The following is a 24,890-nucleotide window of genomic DNA, read 5'->3' on the forward strand; positions in this document are numbered from 1 at the left end:
CGTGGAAACAAATTCTGTGGCCAGCATTCCAGGCCGTGGCGGAGTTTCCAAAGCCCTCCAATTTTTTTCACTGCAACTGCACCTTCCTGCTTCCAACATAGTTCTATGTATGAGAATATCGGAAATGCTCTTGTCTAACTCTTGCGTGGTCAAGATTTTTCTCCCCAGTCCTCACCTAACTGAAGACTTTCTTTTCTAGGTCCACTGTCCTGTGCTCATAAGCTAGAGATATGCAAGCTGGCTCCTAGAGTCCTCTTTCCGTTTGGAGCAATTACATGATTTTTAGTAGTGTTTATAAGTTGGCACCTCTCAGAAAGTTGACATACACCCCATTCCTAACATTGCTTTTGTTACTGCCAGAGAACACTTACATGTCCAGAGTAGTACTGGTATGAATGAGCCTAGTTTGGACATCTTTGTCAATCCAGACAATTCCATTGATCAACCAATAGGTATTTATTTAGTGCCCAGCACTCATTGTGTCCTTTTCCCCTCTCCCTCTCCCTCTCCCTCCCTCCCTCCCTCCCTCCCTCCCTCTCTCTCTCTCTCTCTCTCTCTCTCTCTCTCTCTCTCTCTCTCTCTCTCTTTCTGAAGAATATAAACAATATATAAAGTATTAGAGATAAATGTTGGCTACTCCTGATTCTTCATTATTTCATTCTCAACCCATACTGTTATAATTTCCTTCTTAATGTGAAAAATATCCTAAAATTGATTTTAAGTGGTCCATAGAGGACAATGAATTTTGCACTGGAGTCAAGAATAGGCTGAGTTTCATAACAGAATCTAGAAGATTCCTCTTCCCTTTACTTTTAGAGATAAATTGCAGTGCCTAGAACACAGATGTGACTATGACTCATACCTGATGAAATTACTTGAGTTAGCTCACCTGTTCGATCTGTTTGTACCATATCATAAGCACGTCCTCTAGCTGACGAACAGTTTCTGAATTGCTAGCTGCGATTGTCACTTCTTCAAAGGTTTGCAGTTTGGAAAAATCAAAGTTGTCTACACTCTTTAACTTAACTGTTCCCTCAATACTTATTCTAGCACCTAAAAGGAAAAAAATATTGAGAAGAGGTGTTTAATGTCAATGTGTTAAATATCACTGTGTGGTTTCAAGGTGTAATTACTAAAAAGTTAGAGACCTAATACTTCATAAAAATATAAGTCTAATTGATCATTAGATTGTGAATTGATGGTTTGTTAATAAAATTGTCCTTTAACAATAGAAATAGTGTAATTATATATTTAAAAAAGAGTTTATAATAAATTATATCTTTTTAAATATAGTGGAATTTTTCACAAATAATATAGAAAGAGAATCCTCCTGCTGTAATAGAAAACAAAAATGACAACTTATCTTACTCCTGCAAAAATCCTGGGAAAGAGAGGTGCTAATGATTTGGTACCTTACCTCTCTGAGGTACCTTAACATCTTTGGTACCTTAACATCTTCTTTTGAAATGGAATTTTTTTAACTCATGCTTATTTTTAATAACATATAGTTCATTTTCTCATTTTTAGTAATGTGTTAGACAAGAAATGTTATACTTACCATCTAAAAATGAAAGGTATCTGTTGATTGTTTCAGTAAAAATGTGTTTTTCTGACTCTCCCTGCTTGGATTGGTTTAAAGCACCCCAATTATTTGTTGCAAGGATAGCTGGCAGAAATATCTTTGCCAGCATATTCCTGATCCCATTTAGGAGTCCTTTTGAGGCATCCAGAAGAGTAACCAGCACTTCCTGAAAGGGCAGTGTTCAAATGTTTTTACATGCTGATCCCAATAAAGAACTGACAATCATAACCTATTTTACATTACAATAAGCATAGACAATACATTTTATAAACTATTAGGAAAGCTTACGTGGTTGTGAATATTAGAGTTCTAAAATCATCAAACTTATATTCTGCCCTCATTTTACCATTTACATGCTTGTTCAGCAAGTAAAACTTCCCCTGGTGCTTTAATTTCCACAGAGGGACGGAGATGTGGCCTGGAGCCTGTGCAATGTGAGGGAAATGAAACTGGGCCTCCTGCATAAACAAAGTTTTCAGTTGAAAGTTGCCCGGTCTCTGAAAAGGGAATCAGAAACACTGTGCCAGTCCAGGGAAAAAGCAACAAAACCAGCCCTCTGCTCAGAGTTTTGCATGGAAAAACATTGGTCAAAGGGTACAAACTTTGTTATTAGTATGTTTGAGAATCTACCATAGGGCATGGTGATTATAGTTAACAACTAGTGACCCGGTGCACAAAATTCGTGCACATTAAAAGGGGATTAATTAGAGGAAATAATTTAATATTGCTATTTGCCCTTTCTCTATAATAGAAGTGTCAGAGATGAAAGAAAATTAGTAAAATGTATATGAAAACCTTCCTCCTGTCAGAGTCTGGGGCTCACCATGGGACCCAGAGTCAAGTCCCCGCCCACCCACATGCACTTCAAAATCGCGTGAGACCCAGACCCGGCTGCCTCCCCCCCCCCCCCCCATTAGGCTAGATCCAGACCCGGCCAGTCCCACCCTTGTCAAGCCCTGCCGGGCAGGGGACATAGCCTCAGGTCCCCCAGCCCAGACCAGGGTGGGGGGCATGTCTTGAGGTCCTCCGTCAAGCCCCGCCAGGTGGGGGACACGGCCTGAGGTCCCCTTTCAAGCCCCGCTGGGTGGGGGGCATGGCCTGAGGTCCCCCATCAAGCCCTACCAGGTCGGGGGGGCACAGCCTCAGGTCCCCCAGCCCAGCACCGGGAGGGGGGGGGGGCGCAGCCTCAGGTGCCCTGTCAAGCCCCGCTGGGTGGGGGCACAGCCTGAGTTCCCTCGACCCAGCACTGGGGTTGCACCTTGAGGTCCCCCATCAAGCCCCATTGGGTGGGGGGCATGGCCTGAGGTCCCCTGTCAAGCCCTGCCAAGCGGGGGGTGCGGTCTGAGGTCCCCTGGCCCGGTGCTGGGGTGGGGGGTGCGGCCTGAAGTCCCGTCAAGCCCCACCTGGTGGGGGGCATGGCCTGAGGTCCCCCGGCCTGGCACTGGGGTGGGGGGAGCAACCTGAGGTCCCCTAGCCCAGCACTAGGACCAGAAGTGCACCTTGAGGTCCCCCAGCAAGCCCTGCCAGGTGGGGGGGCGTGGCCTGAGGTCCCCTGTCAAGCCCCACGGGGGCAGGGGAGGGCGTAGCCTCAGGTCCCTGCTGATTGCTCATTAAGTCTCCTTATGGGAACTTGGCCTCAGCTGTGGGTGCAGCCATCTTTGTGATGGAGTCATGGTCAATTTGCATATTGCCTCTTTATTATATAGGATACCGTATTATATACTTGAAAGCTGCTCAGAGGGTAGATCTTAAACATCATTACCAAAAAAAAATTGGTAATTATGTGAGGTGATGGATATGTTGGTATTGCTACCATGGTAATCATTTCTGAATATAAAGTGCATTAGAGTCCTAGCCAGTTTGGCTCAGTGGATAGAGTGTCAGCCTATGGAATGAAGAGTTCCAGGTTTGATTCTCAGTCAGGGCACATGCTTGGGTAGCAGGCTTGATCCCCAGTGTGGGGCATGCAGGAGGCAGCCTATCAATGATGCTCTCTCATTATTGATGTTTCTATCTCTCCCTCTCCCTTCCTCTCTGAAATCAATAATATATATATATATATATATATATATACTTATAAAGTACATTAGATCAACTTATTCTATACCTTAAACTTACACAATCTTATATGTCAATTATACCTCAATAAAGCTGGAAAAATGTTTAACTATCTATTTGAAAACAAAATGTAAACATACCTCATGAATATTTTTAAGATTTATAGCACTATCATTTTGACAGCGAACAAAAAATACACACTTTCCTTTTAGTTTCTCCGGGGCTGCATTGTCTATATACAATCTCATCATTTTTGACCCTTTCGTTACTCCAGCAATAATTCGACCACATTCTGAAAACAACAGTCAAGAATTTAGCATATGATCACAAAACTGATCAAATGTGGGGGATTACTCTGCCCCTTACACTGCTGCTTCTTGCTTCTCTTTATTATAAGACGTTTTTGGTATGATTGTGGAATAAATTGTTTTGTGTCTACAAAAAGATGTCAATATAGGAATTTTTACATTGGGGCTTCCTCTGGTTCCTTTCCCCGAGTTCTGCATATCCACTCCTTTTGGCCAGGCCTCAGGCAGCGCCTACACACAAACTGGTCCCCTATCCCAGCCCCCTCTTTTGCCTACCTCATTCCAATTTATCTTTCAAATCTCGGCTGAAACACCATGTCTCTGGGAAGCCTCACTGATTCCCCTGAGAAGATCCAGTCGCCTATTAAATATACTCATAGCACCCAATTTATATTAAATTCTTCCTTGAACTAATTTCAATGAAAACTAATCATTTAATTATAAATCTTTTTGTTACTTTAAAAAACTATTAACAATATAATTGTCAAATGGCTGGTTGTAATATTAATATGCAAAAATCAATAGTTTTTCCATTTACAATAGCCAATTTAAAATAAGATAAATGAAAATTGTAATTCCCCATCACAAAACCACAAAAATGTTTTGCGTGCCCTGCCTGTCTTCCTTTGGGTTCAGTGGATTCCTCCCATCCTGTCATTCCAGAGATACCAGCCCTGCAGTGGTGGGCACCTGAAAACTAGACTAATTAGACCCTCTGCAAGAATGTACCTCTTGAATGGAGACACACAAAGATAAAAGGGAATCTGAGAGATGTCAATCTGGTGATGAATGCAAAAATAACTGCCCTGAAGTCCATGGAAATGCTCTATTCCTGCCCTTTCCAAGGCCTGGTGGTTCAACTAATTCTAAAATTTGTGAATACCCAAACACATTTTTTCTTATTTAAGTCAGAGTCTATTTCTGTTGCTTGCAGTCAAAGAACCCTGGTACAATATAAAAGCTTAAATGCTCATTCATAGAGGCTGGGATGAGAGCTACCTCTACCTTTGATAAAAGAACCTGACTTTGTCCCATTAAGCAATGTGTACATTCCCTGGAAAACAACTGCTTTCTCAGCCTCCCGAGGGTAGCCATGTGACACAGTTCTGGCCAAGAAGACAACTGGGGCTTTCCTGAAAAAGTGGAGGTGTGTGACCGGTGAGGCCCTTTCCCACAAGTGCCTCACCCGTCACACACTGGGATACTAGGGCGGCTGGAAGTATGGGCCTTGGACCTGGATGTGATGTCCAGAGCTTCATGGGGCAAACATGAACACACAGCCAACATGTTAAGAATGGCAGAATAAAAAGAATCTGTGTTCTGGTGGCATTGCTGAGCATTTGAACCATTGCTAGTCACTGCCTCCCTTGTTACGAGAGAAAAACAGACCCACTATTAGGATTTCTGACTTACAGCTGAACATATTCCTGGGTGGCAGATCATAATAGGGGAATGGTTTCTAAAAATCACAATGCAACTGTACTATGGGATACCGTACAACATTGTTTTAACATAGAAAATGTCAACTGCAAAAAGCAAGTCAAAAATAAAACATATGCCGAAACCGGTTTGGCTCAGTGGATAGAGCGTCGGCCTGCGGACTGAAAGGTCCCAGGTTCGATTCCGGTCAAGGGCATGTACATTGGTTGTGGGCACATCCCTGGTAGGGGGTGTGCAGGAGGCAGCTGGTCGATGTTTCTCTCTCATCGATGTTTCTAACTCTCTATCCCTCTCCCTTCCTCTCTGTAAGAAATCAATAACATATATTTAAGAAAAAATAAAATACAAAAATAAATAAAACATATGATCACATTTTAAGTGATATAAGCATTTATATGTTAGCACATGCATATAATAAAGACATGTAGAGAAATATTTACCAAGCTGAGAAATGTGCTACTTTGTAGATAGTAAAAATAATGATTAAAAATAGGTCTATCCTTCCTTCTGACAATTCCCCTCCTGTGAATTCTTTCCAATACATTTCCTAATCCACATTGAATTAGCGTCAATGATTTTCATTGAGGCATTGTTTAAAGGAACAAAAAGTTATAAATAACCTAAATTCTAATAAAAGGAGTTAAGTTTTGAAAATCATAGTTACATTAGCCTCAGGGGGGGCGGGGGAGGAAGTAATCCATCAAGGAGTTAACAATGTTTATTTCAAGTGAGGGAGAATGTGGGTGATTTTTATTCTAATGGTAGATATTTTCTTATATTTCTATAGTTTTCAGCTATTACTATAATTTTTAATGAGTTGTGAAAATATGGGCCATGCAATAATGCACCAGGGTAAGAACTGTGAGAGACAGAAAATCCACAGAGCAGACCTACTCAGTACGTATGAGTTTACATATTTTGTTGGGGAAGGAAGATATACACATTCAACAATTAGATGAAATTAGGGGAATATAATCAGGTGCTGTACAGGAGTCTGGAGAGCATGGTCAAGTGTGGTTTGGAACATTCTGGAAGGCTCTATAGAAGAGAGTGCATCAGGTCAACTGGAGGAGGGGCAGGACTTGGCTGGGTGGAGAGAAGGAAGGCATTCTGAGAGACAGGAAGGTGGAGAAAAGCTCACAGAAATGACTCTGGTATGAACAGAAAACAATGAAGGGACTGGCTTACAGAGAGCAGAAGGCTCATGTCTGGAAGAACAGGAAATCAGACCAAACAGGTCCTGTGTGTCCAGGTTACCATGGGTCTTAGCGGGTAATTGAGCGGTTGCACCCAATCCCATAACTAGCAGCACAAGGAAAGATTTACTTGGCAGGAGTAAGTAGTGTGAACTTCAGAGGAGGAGTCTGGTAACAGAGATACTGGTTTTCAATCTGGGATACTAGGGCGGCATGAAGTATGGGCCAGCCATAAGGCAGCAGAGTTTAAAGCAAAAAGGGACCAGTAGGAGGGACACACACTGAAGATAAAACCCACAGGGTTTGGAAGGTAAGGAGTCTAAGGCCAAAAGGATGGCCTGTGCACCTAGTTATTAAGACAAAGGTCTAACTACCTGGTAAACTGTTAATTATTTTAAGAATAACGAGAACAGTAGGAGAAGCCAGATATTTCAACTGACAGCTGCAGCAGACAGATGTGACCAGGACCACAGGGAGCGGCTGCTGAGCTCTTGGGTGGTTTTGTGACTATTTCTAGTCATCTGAAAACGTGTGTACAAATTGGCGCCACCTGTTTCAGGGAAAATCCAATTAAATTCTAGAGAAAATCTGTATTCCCCAGGAGAGGTCAGTGATTTCTATAAGAATGTTTTCTCCTTAAGTCATTACAGTAGCCCAGATGGAGTGGCTCAGTTGGCTGAGCATCGCACCAAAAGGTTGTTGGTTCAATTCCCAGTCAGGGCACACATCTGGGTTGTAGGTTCAAGCTCTAGTCTGGGCACATACGGAAGGCAACCAATAGATGTTTCTCTCTCACATCGATGGTTCTCTTCCCCTCTCTCTCTCTCCCTTCCTTTCTAAAAATCAATAAATGTATTCTCTAGTGAGGATTAAATAAACAAACAAGCAGAACAGAAACAGACTCAGATACAGAGAACATTTGACAGTTGTTAAAAGTAAATAATTTTTTAAAAAATCATTATTAATACCTGAAACATATATATTTGGATTTAAATTGTATTGTTTTTAAGATATAAGCTTCTGATCAATTTTCTTTATAAATGTAAGATTTCCCATGTATAAGAGAAAAGACAGGCTGCACTTTAACGTTTATGAACTACTGGCCAGCACAGACCCCGGAAAACATCCTTACCCAAACCAGGCGCATCTCCTTCCTGGTACAAGAATTTCAATGTCTTACAACCATCTTTCATAAAAAAATAAGTAAATGGTTCCAGCTGTTAAATAAAAGGGAAAAAAATCAATAAAACGACGAGGGTACTACAATAAAATGAACCAAGCCCTGTGTTAGGCATTTTACATACTGTAATCTTCATCATTTTGTAGATTAAAAAGAAAAAAAGAGGCTCAAACAGTTTATTCATGATACACAGTGTCAGGCACATCAGAGGCAGAATTAGAATCTGAACTAATTTAACTCCAAAATTACTGTAGACTATAGGGTGAATTCTATTTCTGAACCTCACCAGAGGATATCTTTTCCATTGTTTTTTTTTTTTTTTTTTGGGGGGGGGTTGTTTTTTTTAGAGAGAGAGAGTGTGTGTGTGGAAGGGAGGGGGAGAGACAGAGAGAGAAACATCCATGTGAGAGAGACACATCTGATTGGTTGCCTCCCACACGGGGGATTGAGCCTGCAACTGAGGTATGGGCTCTTGACTAGAATCGGACCCAAGACCCTTCAGTCCATGGGCTGATGCTCTAATCACTTAGCCAAACTGGCTAGGGCAAGGGAAATTCTTAAAAGCGGGTTTGGGGAACAGAAAACTTGGCAGATTAATTGTTTTGTTTGACCAATTATTTGAGTAATTAAGTTTTTAGCAATTGTAATTTGACCCATATTGTAGCCAAACTAATATAAAAACAAATTATTATAATGACAGTCTTCTATATTTATGAGCTTGAAGTTCTTACTTAATTATGAGTCAATGTAATATTTTAATAAGTAGAAAATTAAACAGATCGTGTAAACAAAACCTCACACACATCATTTGGGAAATACAGTTACTGAACCCACTTCACTGATTTCATACATTGTCTCTCTTGAGCTGTGTGTTTCTCTTCACTTATTGACCATATGTGGGATGTATCCCAAGTCTGGCAAAGCCTCTCCCCCTAGGGCAATGGTTCTCAAACAAAAGTGCGCATCAGAGCAGTACCTAGAGAGCTTTCACAAATACAGAAGGCTGGGCCTGAACCTTTTGCATTTCTAAAAGGTTCCAGGTGGTGCCCATGCCCCGGGTCCTGGGACCAGGTTTGGGAACCACCACGTAGGAGGTGAAAAGGAGCCACAGTTATGTGCAAGGTTCTAGCCCTTAATTTTCTACTCTTCCACCTCACACATAAACTTGACTCTCTTGCACAATTATTTCAGGTTGTAACCTGAAAGATACAAAAGCTGTCAGCACAGCTATTCTTGCCCAGTTCCATAAATACTTCCTTGCTGCATCTGACTTTTATGTCCCTTCAGCTTTGAAAGCATACAAATTCTCAGAAGTAGAGCACTTGACTAAAAGAGATCACAATACCAAATGCACTCCATTCTTTTTTAGACACATTGTTCTCCTGAGACCAACAGAGTGAACGTTGTCATGGGCCAAGATCATGACTGCGGATTTAAAATTCACTTATAATATGTAACGTTTTACAAATAGTTCATCTGCGCTGCACCACAACCTTGCACTAGGTAAGGCGGCATTATCATGCCCCTGGCCGAAGAGAAAAGTGGAGCTAAAAAGAATTTGCGTGAAAGATCCGAGACACAACCACAGTGCAGAGCCCAGAACTGACACAGACCAGCACCTCCAGATCCGTGCTCTTTCCACAGAGCCGTATTGTTGCCTCCTTGACTTTGGAAAACACTTGTCATATAAGTCAGGAAAGCAATGTATGGGACTAACCTTGAGCAGTGCTGAACGAAGGGAACAGTAAAAGTGGAAGCGACAAAAGCGTGAATGCTAAGAGGGTAGAAATCTCTGGTTTGATGAAGGTCCCGGCAAGAAAAAGAGTCCCAACAAAAGAGCTTTCAATGCCTGAACCGGTTTGGTTCAGTGGATAAAGCGTCGGCCTGCGGACTCCAGGGTCCCAGGTTCGATTCTGGTCAAGGGCATGTGCCTTGGTTTTGCGGGCACATACCCAGTGGGGAGTGTGCAGGAGGCAGCTGATCAATGTTTCTCTCTCATCGATGTTTCTAACTCTCTATCCCTCTCCCTTCCTCTCTGTAAAAAAATCAATAAAATATATATTTTTTTAAAAAAAAGCTTTCAAAGAAACTTCATAACAAAGAGGCTACTTCTAGAGGCCAGAGCAGAGTCAGGGGAAACTGTGGCACTAGCACCAATATAACAGGACTAGCAACAAAGGAAAACCAGTAGCACCCCAAGGCCTGAAAGGGTAGGCATGGGGAGAATGGTGTAGCTGAAAGCAGGTTGAGAACTGGAGCTGTGGGAGAGGGCCCGCTCATGAGGAGCTGTAGTTATAGGAGAACATGACCATGGCCAGACAAAAGGCCAAGTGGGGAGGGTCAGACTTCTCTCCCCCTCTGCCCTCCAGTCTCCTGCTGGTGTCTCCCAGTGGCTGAGCCACTTGGAAGCCACAGAGCAAGGGAGCCCAGGTGATGGATTCCAGAGAGGTCATCCTTCCAGGCCACAGAGAAGGGTGAAGCAAAGTGGAGAATGGGTCTGAAGGTAAACAAAATAACTATACACCCTCTGTTGTCCACAGCTTTGTAGTGCTCTTAATAAGCTGCTTTCACACCAGGCTTCACATACATGGATAACTTTTCCGTATACAGTCTTCTCAACCACCACACCAACCTATGATACCCCTTGTTCCTCGTTCCATCTTCTTACTCACCTGTCCACCAAGCTTGATGCAAATTTACTGCATGTCCTTGCCTTGTCCTTTGGGTGAAATAAGGGCTCTCATCTCTCCCAGATTTTGACATTGCTTTTCCTCCTGGCTATCCTTTCTTCCCTCCACTGTGGCTTTGCAATTCACAGACATTTCTAAAGGCATCACCTTTCCTGTCTTGATTCTTCCCTTAAGCACTAGATTTCCCATTCCGTGCAGCCTAAGCAGGATCTGGCCTGGTCTGTGACGGCCTTAACAGAAGAGCCTAGCCACACAGACCCAAAGTCTGAGACACACTCCAGGAATGACAAGAGAAAGGGTTTGCAGAACATGGCACTCCCACTTCCTGGCTAGCATGCTAGCCAGTGAGAAAGACTTCCTCCAGGCACAGGATGCCAGTCCAGAAAGCCAGGGAACAGATATTTAAAGGTGAGATGACAAGAGATGACAAGCTCTATGGGCACTCATCTCCCTTAGTCCTGACAGCTGTCCTCCCCTGACAGCACTGGCCAAGCCCAATGCCCATGCCTATGCCCTTTGCAGAACTGCTGGGATTCCATTGTGGGGTCAGCCAAAATGTGTGGCCTAACCATTTTTAGGTGGAACAAGGTGATTACCCATCTGGTTTCCTCCTTTACCAAGTGCAGGAATGGTCCTTGGGACAGGCCTGAAGCCTGGGCCTACTGAGAAACATGTTTTTAGAAATTGGCCTTTTCTTCATCTCATAGTCGCTCAGGGATGTGTATAGGGTTTTGGGTTTTTTGGGTGTTTTTTATTTTTTGTTTTTTTGCACCACTCTTGAGTTTAAGAATGTGCAGATACATAGCGAGAATTGCCAAAGGAACCTAAATAACTAGTAGGGAAGGGAGGCCAGGAGTGTATTAAAACAAGCAAAAAAACAAAGCAAAACAAAACACCAGAAACAACTTGAGAATAACGCAGAGAAACCTCTTGCCATACGAGTGGAATCATCCACAGCCAAAACAGCCTGCGGAATCTGTGGGGTCCAGGGTGAAACGTAAGTGCAGGACTGCTTATTTTAAAAATTAAGAATTTCAAGATGGCGACAGCAGGTCACTAAACCCACTGCAGGGCCCTTCAGCACAGGGGCCTGTTTAACTATCCAGCCGGCATGCCCGTGAAGCCAACCTTGACCAGACCTGTACTTTCCCGCAGGGAACTTCGGTGGCCTGAGAAGCCATACCCTCCTTCCAGGTGTTTGCTATGGCACCTCTTGTTTTGTGTATACGTCTCCATGCATCTTTCTAACCTTCGCCATTAAAATAGCTCAAAGGTATTGATCTCTCTGCATCAATCACATTTCCCATCTCATGTAACACTCTAAGGGAGTTGGAAAATAAGTAATCCCATTCATACTGTCAGGGAACTGCCATTGATAAAGTTTTATAAGGCCCTGGAAGAAATAAAGGGCAGACAACTTTCCAGAACTTGACAACACACGACATTGCATCAAGCAAGAGAGAGGCTTTTTTTAGGAGCCATTCCACAGAATCGTGGCTCCTAGAGCAAGCTAACGAGTTTTGCCCACATTTGCTGGTCCCTGTGAAAGCAGGGTGCATAGATCCTGATGACGACAACCTCAGCACAATACCATCACCCACCCAACTCTCTCACCAGTGCATTTGGTGGGACAATCAGCTCACCACCAGCATGTATCTGCTCACCGGTCTTGCTGGGGCTCCAGCCCACTCCACTCCAATAGTCGATAAAATGCTCAAGCAGCTTTTTATTAGTAGCAGTTCATTATTAGTAGTAATTTTGTTGAGAAACTATTTAGAACCAGAGCTACCAGACAGGACGCTATGATACTGCTTCTAAGAGCTGCTAGGACAGTCACAGCTTACCATCTATCAGTATAGTTAGGGTGGCCATATAAACTCATCATCCAAAACTGGGACCCTTTTAGGAGTGAAAGGAGGGACTGTTAATAATTATGTCAGGAAAGTAGGCATAATCCCAGACTGGCCCTGGCACGCTGAAATGTCTGGCAATCGCCTCCTTGTTTTCTACCAGACTCAGGCACTAGTCACTGTTCCCTAGCTAAGATTTCCGCAGTTTTTCTATCCAAATGATCTACATATGTAGTTCCTATAAACTGTCCTTTTAAAATATTACTCTACCTATGCTTGCCTATTTCTCTAACTTCTAAAGTCATTTTGAATTAGAATTTTGGCCAAATTCTAGTTGCTAGCTCTTCTCTTTTCTTCCTTCTCAACAGTAGACCTAACTAGAAATGTCATCCAACTGGCTATATTTCTATAAAATAAAGCTTCTCTAGTCAGTGAAATTCCAACCTTCTCTTTCTAAATGTGTTGTTGTTCATGACTCCAGTTTCTTAAACCAATCACTTCTCCAAAGAGCAATTTGAAAAAGAATGACAAGACAGACTTACAGATGGGCAATCCAAAAGTAATTCTTCGACGGTTACTACGTCCAGGCCAAGAATTTCTGATATGATTTCAAATAAGTATTTGTATGAAGGGTCAATTTGCAGTCTTCGGCTTTCCCTTGCATCTCTAAACCTTGCCTAAAGAATAAACACCACATGTAAACACTGTAATTATAAAGAAAAGCTAACAATGTTATTTGTATTTGAAATAAAAGTGACATGTATGAATCGTAAGCAAAACCTGTCTCTCTTTCAATGTCTCCTGTAGGTTGGGAATGCCACTCATACTTCGGAGGTATTTGGATGACCTATGGGAAGACTGAGAAAGTGCTTCAGAAAGCATTGATTGCACCGTTCTGGGCGCGGGCCTGGCTCGAACTCTCTGTGTCTCCTCCTCATCATCGTCTGGAAACAGTATTCTTTCACTGGAAGGAATGAGATTCAGAAGATCGCTTCCCACAGAGGAAGGTCTTTTTTCAGAAAAAGAGGCCGCAGCTAACCCGGAGGGCGTCACTTCCGGGGCCTTAGCCTGCGGAGCTTCTTCGCCGTCAGGAGGAGGAGCCGCGTCTCCCGGAGGGGGCGGGGCCGGGTCTCCGGGACCCGGAGGGGCGGGGTCTTCGGGACCGGGAGGGGAGGTGCCTCGCGGAGGGGGCGGGGCCTCTTCTTCCGGAGGGGGCGGGGCATCCTGCTCCTCGCTCATGTTCGCCCCTCTTTCCTCCTGCAGAGCACCTTAAGCTTCAAAACCTGGAGTGTAAGTTATAAAAAGTTTTCTTTTGAAACTGTGCAATAAATTGAGTGTTATGTGTCCATTGATTCCCCCCCTTGAAGCTAGACAAGTAGCAAAATCATCTATTTCTCCCTTACTATGTTATCTACAGAAGCTAAATTTACAGGAAATTATTTACGTTATTTCATTTTTCAATTACAGTTTACATTCGATATTATTTTGTATTAGTTTCGGGTGTACAGAAAGATGATTTTTTTAAGAGTGCAGCGCGTGCGCGCGACACACACACACACACACACACACACACACACACGGTAGGGGCCTTTCAAACTATAAGAGCCCCTCCTGATTATGATACCACCCGAGGGGACTGAGGCTCCACACACACCCCATCCGTCATAATAACCACCTCTGTGTGTGTCTTCTTACCTCAGTTTCCTTGGAATTTATGTAAAGCTGTTTAAGGAAAAAACAAAAACGCAGCATTGAATTTCTGAAACTTATTAGAATATTCCTTCCAGAGTACATGTTCTAAGCAAAGAGTTCAATTCGTGCTCTAGTAATTGAGTGCTGGCATAGGGAAGAGATTAACCAATGAACTTATATGCATATATGCATAACCCATGGGCAGACAATAGTGCAGGGAAGGCCTGGGAAGGAGGGTAATGGGGGAGCAAGGGGGACACCTGTAATACTTTCAACAATAAAGATAAAATTTTTAAAAGAATCTTTATGGTTAGTAGTTTGCAAACACTGAATATAAGGAAACTGATAACTAGGTATTAATCACTATCACGACTGAAAAACAAATTCTAAATAATTTCTATGGTTGAAAAACATTTTTTTATTGTCTAAATAAATCATGTATCTAAGACTCTCAAAAGCATGTACCTGAGATTTTCGTTTAGGTGAGATTTTGCCTAGGGGAGCTGTAGAAATCTTTCTCTAACGATATAATTTGAGATGCAATTTCAATGTGTTGATTCATCATCTGTAAGTCTGTCTTGTCATATATAGAGAGGTCAGGGTTATTTTCAGGTTAGTTTTAAAAAGTCATTGAAGAGGGACCATGACCGAGGCTGGTCTGACCCAGGACAGTCTGGAATGTGTAAACCATTTGCTCCTAAGCGTTCTTGGTTAGGGAAAATACAACCTTGTCACTCATTCATTAGCTGACTGTAAATTGCTCAAATTGTTTGGCCTTGTTTAATTTTTTGTCTCAGTTTTCTTTATTCCAGTTGCTAAGGAATTTCTCTCTCTTCTTACTATCCTGCCACATTACCACTTCCAAACACTGATGCAACTATTTAAGTAAGAGAAGGAATACAGCTATGTTACTTTATATAGAAGAATTCCTTAAAACTATAGCAAAATTCTAAATATATTACATAGTTAAATGGGAAAAATCTGAGTAAATATCAATTAGGTTACCACATCATATATGTTTGTATATATGCTGGTTATTTACATCAACATGTTTGTAATAGCAAAAACAAGCAAGAAAACAAACACATTTCCTGGAAACAAACAAAATGTCCCTTCATAAAGGACCCATTAATTATACTGTAATTAATACTTGTACTGTAATTGTTCTATAATATTCTCCCTGTCCAATAAAATTTTAATGCAGACATTAGCAATTTTAGGATAAGAAAAAACTATATATACAGATATAGAAAGATCTTTTCTATATATTGTTACATAGAAAAGAACAAGGTACTGTACATTGCATAATAGCAATTGTATAAAGTTTTTAAAGTGTACTTATGCCACATATGGTATTTCATCTATTCCAAGAAGCACTTTAAAAAAAATGATTTTAGAGAGAGAGAGGAAGGGAACAGAGAGAATGAGAGAGAGGGAGAAACATCAATTTGATTTTCCACTTACTCATGCATTCATTGGTTGATTCTTTATGTGCCCTGACCGGTGATGGAACCTGCAATCTTGCTTTATCGGGACAATGCTCTAACTAATCGAGCTGTCAGGCCGGGGCCCTAGGATACACTTTAAAAAAGGTTTAATTGGCAATATTTTTTTCTTTCCTCACAGTTTTTCCTTTATGTAATTATGTATATGAAATTTGCATTTATGTAATTGCATAAAATTTATGTACTTTCATAGATCAGTAACAGTTTATATTTGGTAAAATGCACTAAAAGCTTAAAATTTAAATTAAAAATTAAAAGCTTAAAATTAAAAATATAAAATGTATGTAATTATATAAAATCAGTAATAGTTTAGATTTGATGAAAAATATTTAAAACTTTCCAGGGAAGATTCACAGTAAATTAACAATGACCACCCCGAGTGAGGAAGAATGGAGGATGTAGAGGAAGAACCTCACTTTTCAACTTTATAACTTTCTGTATGGCTCTTTAAAAAATACAGCCATGCCCTGGCTGGTAAGAGCAGCACCCTGTGCACCAAAGGGTCACAGGGTTCGATTCCTGGTCAAGGGTTTGTACCCGGTTTGCAGTACCAGGGTTCTGGGTTCATCCCCAGCTCCAGTTGGGGCATGTGCAGGAGGCAACCCATCAATGTGTCTCTTTCTCATTGATGTTTCTCTCTCTCTCCCTCTCCCTCCCTTCCATTCTCTAAAAAATAAAGGGGGAAAATGTCCTGGGATAAAGATTAACAACAATGAAAGCTAGCCATGTGCATATTTTACTTGTATTGTATGTGTGTATATCATATATAATAACATATATATGTATTTATATTTCATATATTTATATTTCCCCCTATCTATTTTAGGATTTAGCAAGACTAATTCTGCAATGAAGAGGCAGGTCCTTACACACTTTGCTGGCCCTAACAGCACAGAGTGAATGCAGGATAAACACTTGTTCATCTTCTCCCTCCTCTCCTCCCATCTCCTCCACTGATAAGTTACTGCCACATGCAACCATTTTAACCTTTTGCACTCGGATGTCGAGTGTGACGGTTATTGAATGTATCAATAATTTGAAATATTAAAAAATCCAAATAAATAAGTTTGTATGAAAAGAAACTCCAGTTTTTTATTCTACCCCCGCGCTTTGTAAAATCTGGGGTATTTAAAAAATTAAATCTCGAGTAGAATAAAGGAATCGAGAAAAAAGCAAGCGAGTGCAAAGCGTTAAGTTCTCACCACCCCTTCTCCTTAAGTTCAATTTTGGAGGTTCATTGGATGTCCCCAGTCACCCCTAGGCATTTTCAGGAGCTTTGAGGTGCTGGACTCCTCTACGCATAGAAATACTGAAATCAGCGAGTGCATGCTTAGGAGCGAAGGGGCCAGCCACTTCACCCACACCCCTTTCTTGGACCATTTCTATAAGCCCATCCCTTCTTCCTTCTTGATCATTGAGGGTCTTCTGCATTCCTGGCCTCTGCGGCTACCCACAAAAACCCAGGAGCCCCACCAAAGCAAACGCACAAATGCGGAGACAGACTGGTAAACACGCAGGGTGGCCAATGTCAAGAAAAGGTGAATTAACGAAGGGCAGAGAGAGACTGGCAGTGAAAGAAACTTCTGAAAAACACGTGACAGAGAGGGGAGTGTTCTAGGCAGAAGGTGGGATTAATGGGGTGCAAAAAGCAGGAGAGGGCCTAGTGGTAAATGCAGTGGAGACTTTTCGGGGGTAGGGGACCGTGGAGGAGAGGAGCAGAAAATAAGGCTGGAGGGATAGGTATTTTGTCTGTTTTACTTTTGAATTCTAAAAAAGGGGAGGAGGGTGTGAAGTCGCTTAGCTGTCCCGCGAAGAGACTGGACTTTACCAGGGGCAGTGACTTCGCTGGGGTTTGTGGCTGGCTGTTACTTGGGAGGTGGGAGACTGAACTTTAGCACCGACTCCACTCCCCGCAAAAAGGGGGCAAACCCGCCAGCGCCGGGCTCCCCGGCCGGAGCGCGCACTCCCCGCCGCTGCCCCAGCTCACCCGGGCCACCGAGCGGCCGCTTCGCTGGGCTTGCTGCTCTAGACCTTCTCCGCGGCCAAGGCTCGGCCGTTGGGAGTCCAACAGCGGTTCCCTCGGGGGCGCACCGCGCAGGCTCGGAAGGGCGCTGCTCCGGGAGGGTGCGAGGTGCGGGGCGCTGGCTGCAGGGACGCGGGCGCCCCCACCCTCGCCCCCGCGCGCTCTCTGGGGACGCGCGCCCTACGCAGCGGGGAGGTGAAACAGCGTTTAGGGGCCCAGCCACTGAAGAGAGACTGCCTAGAGGTGGAAATTTGGGGGGCGGGGGGTTGGGAAGGATTTCAGGATATGCTTTGAAGGGACTGGCCTGAAAGTGTAAATATATAAAAGAACGTTTTCTGTAACCTTTACATTTTCTGAAGTTAGTATTTCACTTGAGAACCTAAAATGTTTTCCTTTGAATTCCTTTACTCAGAAACCTATGACTGATGATGCAAAGAATATAAAGACTGAAGAAAACTGACTTAGAAGTCCACACCTGCCTCTTTCCACTACACTTCTGCTTTTCCTGCAATTCCCTGACACTGTGTGACGGGTGTGGTTTAATTGGGTGTTAACGTCAATCTTGGAATATAGAGCAGATCAATTTACAGTGAGGACTGAGAGATCTGCCAACTAGAAAAAAAAAACACAATGATCATTAAAAAATCACAAGAAAAGTTAAATAAACCAAGGTCCATCCATACTAAGAAGTAGCACGCAATGATTATACAGTGAGGTTTCGGCTCCATAACGGCCCCTGCACATCTTGCTGAGTACACCAAACTGCAATGCCTCACTGGCCTGACCCTGAGCAATCGTGGTGTGGCTAAGGAGCTCACCTTCCAAGCCAGAGGGACTAGCTTGCTTACTTTGTGCCACAAAAGATGCTGACCCCTTAGCCCTGGAACCCTCAGCTGCCTTCCCAATCCACTGCCTGCGTCAGGGCCTCTCGTGTGGCCCAGTGGGACCTGGGAGCAGAACTGGCCTCCCATGTGATACCCCTGCTGTTTGTTGGGCTGTGAGAAATAGAGTTTCTCTCTGGTCCATCTTTCGACTAGTCTACTTTGGACACTTCAATTATGGCAGGTTTACTAGTAATCCTTGCCATCTTCTCACTCAGAGGTATCTAGCTACACTAATAAAAGGATAATATGCTAATTAGAACAGACGTCTTCCGACGACCTTCCAGATGTCCTTCCTGACAAAGCCGGGGCCGGGCGAAGCTGCCCGTGGTCCCAGGCTCCTGCGGCTGCAGCCAGCCCAGGAGAAGCCGCCCGTGGTCCCAGGCGCTTGTGGCCGGCCCAGGCAAAGCCGGCCCAGGTCCCAGGTGCCTGCAGCTGGCCAGAGGGAGGGAAGCCTGGGTCCTGGGTGTGAGGGCCAAGGCAGAGGCAGTTAGGGTGATGAGGCCAGCAGGGGAGGAGTTAGGGGCGATCAGGCAGTCAGGCAGAGGTGGTTAGGGGTGTTCAGGCAGGCAGAGGTGATTAGGGGTGATCAGGCAGGCAGGCAGAGAGGTTAGGGGTGATCAGGCTGGCAGGCAGGAGAGTGGTTAGGAGCCAGTGGTCCTGGATTGCAAGAGGGATGTCCAACTGCTGGTTTAGGCCCAATCCTGCAGTCGGACATCCCCCAAGGGGTTCTGGATTGGAGAGGGTGCAGGCTGGGCTGAGGGACACCCCCCATGCACAAATTTCATGCACAGGGCCTCTAGTCCTATATAATAAAAGCATACTATGCTAATTAGACTGGACGTCCTTCTGGACAAAGCTGAGGCAGAGGCTACTGCCATGGCAGGTGGGGGCCGAGGCAGAGGTGGCCACTGTGGTGGTGGGGGCCAAGGCAGCCGCTGCAGCGGCAGGGGCTGAGCCCCTTGCAAGAATTTCGTGCATTGGGCCTCTAGTATATATATAAAAGCCTAAGTGATGGTTAGGACTGGATTGACCAGAGAACTGGACAACCAGCTGGTAGCTATGATATGCACTGACCACCAAGGGGAAGACACTCAATGCAGGAGCTGCCCCTGATGGTCAGTGTGCTCCCACAGCCAACCTCCCGCCATCCCTCCCCTCTCCCTCTCCTCTCCCACCTGGCTGGCCCTGATTGGCTCTGGGACTGGGCGAGACAGCCCCGATTGTCAAGGAGGGACCCCACCCATGCATGAAGTCGTGCATTGGGCCTCTAGTATCTGTATATTCTGAGGTAGTAGAAAACAAATTACAGACTATCATATCCTTTAAAGAGCTTTAAATATGTCTATGTGCCCTTACCTACAAATTCCTCTTCTGACAATATATACTAAAGAAATAATACTTAATATGGACAGAGCTTTTGTTCAAAAGATGTGCATTGCTGCATTTGGCTTGTGGCCTGTGATCGATGCAATAGTTTAATTGACTCTGGCAGAGAACTAGGTTCATGAAATACTGCCCATGATAGCACTCCTCAGGGTGCCTGAGATATGGAAAAAGTGCACCTTCCAGAGAGTTCTCTTGAGGCTTAATAGAAACAAAACACCATGCAGCACATATAACATTTTATGTGGTTAGACTGCCCAAGACCCTGAAAATTAAATGTCCCTAAAAATAAAATGAGAGAATGTACATGAAAACACTTAGCACAGTAGTACATAGTAGTACATAATGCTACTTGCTATTGTGCTACTTGTTAAATATTAGTATCAGTGTATGGAGTACAGGGGGGAAAAAATACTGAATTAGTAATCAGGGGACCTGAATATACCCTAAGACTATGCTACCCAATAACTCAACTAATTTATTCTGAAATTCAGATTGTGAAACTGCTTTAGTCCTGAGTCTCCTTATTCGTAAAATGAAATGCAGGAGATGAGTTGATCTCTAAGTTTCCTTCCTGTTCCAAAAATCTATAACTCCACGATGAGTTTGATTTCAAGCCTCAGCAACTGAGAGAAAGATGATATTATTGATAGAAATAAAAATGTCAAGACAACCAACTGGAAATGTCTAGATGCTGTAGGTAAGAGCAGTTAAAGTGCACAGATTTTCAATATTTGTTACATTATAACTGTCCTAATGTAGCCACTTGATCATATTATCAAATAATTTTAGTAGCCAACCATTCAAGTAAAAAATCTATGACTATAAAAGGCTAAGTGACTGACTCTCCACCTGTTCAGCCATCCAACCAACCGACCTGCCGCTATATATGCCGCGCACTGACAATTTAAAAATAGATGTTGACTCTCACATGTGCAATGCATGTAAAGCTCTCGCTGGTGCCAATTGCACACGTTTGTTTTGATCTGTCATTGTCCATCGTGAACTTGGTCAAGACGTCTATTATAGAGAAAGGGCAAATAGTGATATTAAAATATTTCTTCTAATTAATTTCCTTTCAATGTGCAGGAATCGTGCACTGGGCCACTAGTATATAAATATTGAATAACTATCCACAGTTCATTCTCTCTCAAGCTTTCCTTCCAGGATTATTGGTTTATGGCTGAAACAGCACATTAATACCCCCTGTTTAGTTGTCCATTCCATTTAGTAAAAAATAAAATAAAATAGACTGCCAATGCAGAAATCTAAAACAACTCACAGTAGAAACCTGGGCAACTAATAATAAGATGTTCATTAAGAAAAATTAACAACCATGAAAGCATTTTAAACATACTCTGAGTAGATTTCTTAATCTTAATATTACTAACAAAAGAAGCCTCTTATAGTGGATTGAATTGTGTTCCTTTAAAATTTGTCTACCTGTGAATGTGATTTTTTTGGAAATAGGATCTTCATAGATGCAGTTGAGGATCTCAAGATGAGATTATCTTGGATCTACAGTAGGCCCTTAGTCCTATGACTGGTTTCCTTAGAAGAGAAAGAAGAGGGAGCTTTCGGACACAGGGAAGAAGGCCGTATGCAGACGGAGCAGAGATTGGAGTTACAAAGCAAGAAATATCAGGAGCCACCAAAAGCTAGGAGAGGCAAAAAAGGAGTGTAGCTCTGCAGACACCTTGATCTCACACTTCTCGCCTCCAGAATTGTGCGAATTTCTACAGTTTTAAGCCACCAAGTTTTGGTAATGTGTTCCAACAGTTCTAGAAAACTAATATCCCTTCTATCAAAAAAGGAAACTCTTTTAAACTCTTTTTGGAATTTGTCTTCACAAATAGTTACTATTCTAAACTACAGATGGTCCCTAACTAGATGATGGTTTGACTTATGATTTTTCAACTTTATGATGGTGAGAGGAAAGTGAAACACATTCAGTAGAATCTGGGTAGGCTAAGCTATGATGTTCGGTAGGTTAGGTGTATTAAGTTCATTTTCAATTTACAATCAGCTTATAACTCCATTGCAAGTCAAGGAGCATCTGTATTCCTTCCCCACTACTGCTGTCTTCCCTTTGTTTCTATATGTGGTGCTTATTACTTTTACGTTTTAAAAAAGTATATGGTCGCCCTAGCCGGTTTGGCTCAGTGGATAGAGCATCAGCCTGAGGACTGAAGGGTCCCGGGTTCGATTTCAGTCAAGGGCACATGCCCAGGTTGTGGGCTCAGTCCCCAGTAGGGGTCGTGCAGGAGGCAGCCAGTCAATGACTCTATCTCATCATTGATGTTTCTATCTCTCTCTCCCTCTTCCTTCCTCTCTGAAATCAATAAAAAAATACAAAATTAAATTAAATTACATTAAAAATTATATGGTACCATATTGAAGTATACAGAGGTAGGAAGAATAACACATTTACCCAACATCCAGCTTAAGTTATGAAACAATGTCAAGACATTTATATCTCTCCCCTATTGTTGCCTTCATGGCCCCTTGAGGAAATTATGTTCCTAAATTTGGAGTTATTTATTCCCAGGCACTTCCTGATTTCATTACTAGGTGTGTATTTAGCCCTAAGCAATCTATACTAATAAAAGGGTAATATGCTAATTAGACCAGGTTAACCGGCCATCTTCTGGACGTCCAACTTCCTTCTGGTCAAAGCCATGGTGGTGGGGGCTGAGGCAGAGGCAGTTAGGGGTGATCAGGCTGGCAGGGGAGAGCAGTTAGGGGCAAGATCAGGCTGGCAGGGGGTTAGGGGCAATCAGGCCAGCAGAGGAGGGCAGTTGGGGGCGACCAGGCCAGCAGGGGAGAGCAGTTGGGAGCATTAGGTAGGCAGGAAGGTGAGTGGTTAGGAGCCAGTGGTCCTGGATTGCAAGAGGGATGTCTGACTGCCCGTTTAGGCAGGGATTGGGCCTAAACCGGCAGTCAGACATCCCCCAATGGGTCCTGGGTTGGAGAGGGTGCAGGCCAGGCTGAGGGACACCCCCACCCCACCCCCATGCATGAATTTGTGCACCTGGCCTTTAGTAGATTATATTGTGATACATTTTAAAACTTTGCAAAAATGGTACTGTGCCATATGGTATTTCCTGCAACCTTTATTTCATTTCCATTTGTGAGATTTATCTATGTTGAAATATGTTCCTCTGACTCATTTGTTTTCACTTATGTATAGAATCCACTGTATGAAAATAGTACACCCTATCTTCTTGCTGTTGAACATTTAGGTTTTATCACATTTTGTTTCTATTCAAACCACGTCTCTTATTCTTAGGATATAGGCACAATAATCCTCTAGGATATATACTTAGTAGTGGATCCTAGGATGTACTATCTTTAACGTTCCTAGATACTGTTAAATTACTCTCCAAAGTGTTTATAATAACTTAGGTATACACCAGCAAATGTATATGATTATCAGTTGTTCCACATCCACACCAACATTTGATTCTGATAGACTTTAAATTTTTTTTTAATATTTTATTGATTTTTTACAGAGAGGAAGAGAGAGTTAGAAACATCGATGAGAGAGAAACATTGATCAGCTGCCTCCTGCACACCCCCTACTGGGGATGTGCCCGCAACCAAGGTACATGCCCTTCACTGGAATTGAACCTGGGACCCCTCAGTTCGCAGGCCAACGCTCCATCCACTGAGCCAAACCAGTCAGGGCAGACTTTCAATTTTTTAAGTTTTGTCAATCTGAAGGGCATGGAAGGAACCTCCTTTTTAAATTAAATTGCTTTTCCCTATTTACCAGGACCATTTAAAATATCTGTCTATTCGTTATTTGTGTTTCCTCTTTTGTAAACTGTTTTTCTCTTTTGTTATGTTTTCTGTTGAATTGTTTATCTTTTTCTCATTGATTTGTAAGAGTTTTTGCATATTATGGACATCGATCCTTTGTGGGCTATGTTCTTCCACTCTGGTTTATCTTTTGACTTTTCAAAAAATTTTGATTTTATTTATTTTTAGAGATATAGGAAGGGAGAGGGAGAGAGAGATAGAAACAGTGATGAGAGAGAAACGTCAGTTGGCTGCCTCCTGCACACCCCCCACTAGGGATAAGCCAGAAACCTGGGCATGTGCCCTGACTGGGAATCAAACCCAAGGACTTCTTGGTGCATGAGACGATGTTCAACCACTGAGCCATACCTGCCAGCCTATCTTTTCCCTTTTTTATAGTGTGTTTTAGTAAAGATACATTTTTCTTTTTATATTTTATGCTTTTACACCTCATTGATAAATTTCTACCACAAATTCATAAAGATATTCTCTGATTTTTATTCTTTATGTTTTGAAATTTTGTTTTTCTCATTTATATCTTTGATACACTAGGACTTTGTTTTTCTTTATCGTAAGAAATAGAGAAATCTACATTTCCCCCTATAAATATAAACTATGATGTCCTAGCACCATTCATTGAGAACTTCATCCTTTCCCCCTGATATCTATATCAAGTGTGTGTGTGTGTGTGTGTGTGTGTGTGTGTGTGTTAGCTGTGTATTGTTGCACAGCAAATTATCCCAAAGCTTAGTAGCTAAAAACAATAAGTATTTAATTTTTTGTTTGTTTTTTTAATGTGTTTTTTTAATAAATATATTTTATTGATTTTTTTACAGAGAGGAAGGGAGAGAGATAGAGAGTTAGAAACATCGATGAGAGAGAAACATCGATCAGCTACCTCCTGCACACTCTCCACTGGGTATGTGCCCGCAACCAAGGTACATGCCCTTGACCAGAATTGAACCTGGGACCCTTGAGTCCGCAGGCCAGTGCTCCAGCCACTGAGCCAAACCGGTCAGGGCTAAAAACAGTAAGTATTTATTATCTCATGGTTTCTGTGGGTTAGGAAGCTGGGAATGGTCTGGCTGGGTAGTTCTGGCTCAGGATTTATCATGAATTGAAAATTAAGGTGTCAACTGGGGAAGCAGTCATCTCAAAACTCTACTGGGAGAGGACCCACTTCCAAGCTTACTCATGTGGCCACAGGCAGGCCCCAGGTTCTAGCTGCTGAGAGTAGACATCAGTTCCTTGCTCTGTAAGTCTTACCATACTGTTGATTACAACCTGACAGCTTGCTT

At 42.7% G+C, this 24,890-nt stretch overlaps 1 protein-coding gene across 1 annotated transcript in view; it reads right to left on the minus strand.

Annotated features, from left to right (window-relative positions):
• Window positions 1–3,906, minus strand: part of DNAH8 (dynein axonemal heavy chain 8) — a gene marked incomplete at its 3' end in the record, with an annotated part of 261,455 nt that extends 257,549 nt beyond the window's left edge. Inside the window, exons 1-3 of the mRNA XM_079779684.1 lie at window positions 3,781–3,906; window positions 1,559–1,748; window positions 890–1,053 (exon numbers count right to left, since the gene is read on the minus strand). Of these exons, the coding sequence (XP_079635810.1) occupies window positions 890–1,053; window positions 1,559–1,748; window positions 3,781–3,891 (465 nt within the window). The 5' untranslated portion in view covers window positions 3,892–3,906. The remainder of the gene's footprint in view (window positions 1–889; window positions 1,054–1,558; window positions 1,749–3,780) is intronic.
• Between the last annotated feature and the right edge of the window lie 20,984 nt (window positions 3,907–24,890).

This window comes from Cnephaeus nilssonii (genome assembly GCF_951640355.1).
Source record: "Cnephaeus nilssonii genome assembly, chromosome: 9".
Lineage (NCBI taxonomy): Eukaryota > Metazoa > Chordata > Mammalia > Chiroptera > Vespertilionidae > Cnephaeus > Cnephaeus nilssonii.